The following is a 3,943-nucleotide window of genomic DNA, read 5'->3' as shown; positions in this document are numbered from 1 at the left end:
CCCTAGACTTCCCTGGAGGGGGTAGAGACTCCACTTAAAATTTCTTTTACTTTTAAGGCCTATAGGGCTAATTAATGGTGACTTATAACCATAAAACCATAACCAGATAAAACAGCTGATCGAACCTACCTTATGGAAATCAATGTAATCGATTAATGGTGCCATACCATAACGCTAACGCCATAATGATACCATAGCCAACCAATTGGTTTTTGTGTTTCGCCATATCCATAACCTAAAAATATTTGAGTTGGTGAATTTATTAACTTTTTGTGTATTTTATTTATTGTTTTGGATATGTTTTGACTAAGAGACTAATTTTTTGTAGAATATGTTTGTAATTTTTAGCGTTTTCTCCATTTTTATGAAATTTTCACGATTGTTAGGTTAAGGCACCATTAATCGATCACATTGGAGATAGATATGGATATGGGTATGGTTACTACCCAGCAAAAATCTAGTGACCAAAGATGGCGACCAACAACAAAATATCCCACATTGTTCCACAATTGTTAGTATGGCAGAATGAGATGGCCTAATTGAAATGCCCGATACATATATGCTTGCCTTTTCTTACATGTTATGTACCCTCAATTACGTCACAAAAATTTTCTGCGAATCAGCCATTCCGTTTACCATAGTTGCACGCAACATCAATTGATAATCTTCCAAAAATTATATGCATAAATTGTACAGATAATTTGCAAGCAACATATAATTTCAAACAAGTAAATTGTACAGATAATTTGTACATATAATTTCAAACAAGTAGCTCGTCGTTCAGATGAAGAATTTAAGAAATTGTCGGCTATTGTTGATTTGGCAGCACAGCTTTGTAATGTCATCGATAAAATATATACATACATAAATGTGAATGTTGCTACAAAAGCGCGATTTATTTAATGAAAACATTTAAATTAAGTAAAAACAATGCAAGAATTATATGTGAAATATACTAAAATGAAATTTAAGTGTATCGTTGCCAATTTATATAGGTATTTATGAGCATAAAAGTTTTGAAAGATGTGTAAATTGTAAGTGAGAGTGCTATAGAAATTTGCTAAATTTGCAAACTTTAACATCAAATAACTCGTAAACTATAAGTCTGCGCACTTTAAGTTATATATATTTGTGATCGGGAAAACTCCCTCTTTCATTTGATACCAAGTTTAACCGCGAACTCGGGGGATGCTAAACTAAATCGCTGCCAAAAGATGAAGGGAAAAGGAAAATGCGCCCACCGAGTGCACCTAAATTGGATGCCAGCACGTATGCTTACATTATAATATGAAATCAAGGCAGCGATTTAGTTAGCACCCCCCGATTTCTGGGTTGAACTTGATATCAAATTAAAGAGGGAGTTCTCCCGATCACAAATATATATATATATTTTAAAGTGCGCAAACTTATAGTTTAAAAGTATATAGTAATCCCTCTAGATATTCAGATTTCATGGAATCTCAACGTGGAGAAGGAGGTGAAAAGTCCTTGACTATGGTGGACAGACACACAAAAAAGTATGCATACCAAAAGGTTAGAGGTGGTTTGCAGATTAATAATGCTAACCACAATGGCCAAAGATATGGCGTTAGCAACTGCAACAAGCCTGAAGGCTTCGGGCAGCTTATAAATAACATATACTTTCAATTCACAATCTCATCAATTAGTTGCTTGGCTCGGATATTGTTGTATCCAGTGTAGAGTTAGATAATTCAAGGTTGAAGGGAGGCACGATTGTTTGAGGGACATGGTTTATAATTTATTCAAGTCCATAAAGTTGAGTCTGAAAAAATCAAAAAGTTAGAAACAAGTTTTTTCAATTTCAAAAGTTTTTCTAAGCAGAGTCGCCCCTACACAGTGATTTGGCTAACATTTACATTTTTTTATTCAATATTTAGGCAAGCATATACTTTGGAAAAGGTTAAGTATATCAGCAGTGGAAGCAGAATTTTTACGCTCGCGTGTTTGGGTCCGCGCTATTTTTGTGTTTCTGAACGTGTCCTATATCAGGTAAGAAATATGAAGAGAAGAACGTTTTATAACCTTTGCAGTCAGGAAAATCAAGAATTTAAGCGCAGTGTAGCCGAATACGCCAATATTTCAAAATTTGCTCGGGCAGATGCTGATTTTAATGCAGTTGCGACAGATGTGTGGGACACCACCTCCGAAAGCTCTTTCTGCCGTCGATGAATTTGCTTCGAATTATATTGCAACAAACCCCCATGTCGTGGATGTAGCACAACACAGCGAACCGTTTCCATCTAGCTCAAAAGCTATAAACAACAATTTCAATAATTCGTCCAGCTCTAGTACCAACCAAACACACAACAAATTGATTGATTTACTTCCCTCCAATTCCGATTCAGCAAACGCCGATTTCATCGATGTAGCACAACACAGCGCGTCCTTTCACTCTTCCTTAAATACAACGAGTACCGTTTTGAATAATGCGGCTACTTCCTTAACCAACGAAGGAACATTCCCTACAACAAACGAAAATATAATGGCAATACTACAAACAATATTACAGAAGAATATCGACCTGGAATTTAGATTGACTAAGATTGAAGAAAAGGTGCGTAGTGAAATATTGAACTGTTATTTGTGAAACCCTAGCAATTGTAGCCGCAATACCTTGATTCTCTTTAATTATTATTTATGCTATCATTTCAGCTTCCAGAATTGGCAGAAGTCATGGCTATCTATAAGGTCATGCGTGACTCAAAAGTTCTGATTAAGAAAACGCACAAAATAGTATGCCGTATCAGCGGAGAAACGGAAAATGATACTCACACCGAGCTCTCTATCGTTATGCCACTAACATCGCTGGATTCAGTTTATGACATTGAGAAAAAGTTGGACTCAGATGATTATCAAGAATCAATGGTATTTTTGAATATTTTTAATTGTGTTTCATAACTTAAATTGGTGGTTTTCATTTAGAAATCATATATCTTTATGCTGAAAGGTGCATTATCAGACATTATTGGAGTAATGAGAAAACTTTTCTCTGACAACGTTCTTTTCAATTTTAACTGGGACGGAGTACAGGGCAAACGATCTTTATCTAAACTGAAACTCGTGAACAGCGTATTTTTTGGTAGTGTAATTTAAATTGCTTTAAAATGTTATTACTAACATTGTCCATTCCTATTAATTTAGACGTTTTCAAACTGCAAGGCAGGATCAACTTCGAAGACAGCATGAGACGGTGTTTAACGCTGAGCCACAACCGGCATAAACAAAGGCGGTATCTGATCAATAAATCCAGCTCTGCAACAGCATAAACCTACCTACAACAAACGAACAAGACACACTGAAATAATCTTGATTAAAAATTATAGAAGAACCTAATAATTCTTTTTTTCCTACGTTCCTATTCTAAGCTTTTTATGCTCTAATTAAAATAATATTCAACAATCGCACAAAGTTTGCAAAAAATTTTAAAGCAATTTAAATGCAATGTATAACAAAAAAGTATTTTGACTATAAATATTTGTGATGAACTTACCTGAAATAATTCAAAGTTTTTTCCTACGTTACTAAGCTTTTTATGCTCTAATTAAAATAATATTCAACAATCGCACAAAGTTTTCAAAGAATTTTAAAGCAATTTAATTGCAACGAATTTGTCAATAATTTTTAACCAAAAATTTATAAACTAGATGTATAAGAAAAAAGTATTTTGACTATAAATATTTGTGATGAACTTAACTGAAATAATTCTAAGTTTGTTCCTACGTTACTCTTTTTATGCTCTAATTAAAATAATACTCGAATTTCAGAACCTGCCTGAATATTCAACAATCGCACAAAGTTTGCAAAGATTTTTAAAGCAATCTAATTGCAACGAATTTGTCAATAATTTTTAACCAAAATTTATAAAATAGATGTATAACAAAAAAATATTTTGAATATAAATAATTGCTGATGAATTTAACTG

General features: G+C 33.6%; 1 protein-coding gene across 8 annotated transcripts; it reads left to right on the top strand.

The window, feature by feature from the left end:
• Positions 1–905: 905 nt before the first annotated feature.
• Positions 906–3,578, top strand: LOC137233562 (uncharacterized). 8 transcript variants are annotated; one of them, XM_067756659.1, is made up of 6 exons: positions 911–1,034; positions 1,440–1,517; positions 1,899–2,575; positions 2,674–2,886; positions 2,944–3,100; positions 3,163–3,578. In XM_067756659.1, exons 3-6 carry the CDS (start codon positions 2,120–2,122, stop codon positions 3,285–3,287), a joined length of 951 nt encoding a protein of 316 aa, XP_067612760.1. In that variant the 5' UTR covers positions 911–1,034; positions 1,440–1,517; positions 1,899–2,119; the 3' UTR covers positions 3,288–3,578. The 8 variants fall into 8 exon arrangements, with proteins under 8 accessions (XP_067612759.1, XP_067612760.1, XP_067612754.1 ...); XM_067756653.1 differs by having other exon boundaries at positions 1,440–1,776; XM_067756656.1 differs by having other exon boundaries at positions 926–1,034; positions 1,448–1,776.
• The last annotated feature ends 365 nt before the right edge of the window (positions 3,579–3,943 follow it).

Source organism: Eurosta solidaginis, chromosome 5, assembly GCF_040869045.1.
Source record: "Eurosta solidaginis isolate ZX-2024a chromosome 5, ASM4086904v1, whole genome shotgun sequence".
NCBI lineage: Eukaryota > Metazoa > Arthropoda > Insecta > Diptera > Tephritidae > Eurosta > Eurosta solidaginis.
The sequence above is the reverse complement of the archived record's forward strand: the minus strand, read 5'-3'. Positions and strand labels throughout refer to the sequence as shown.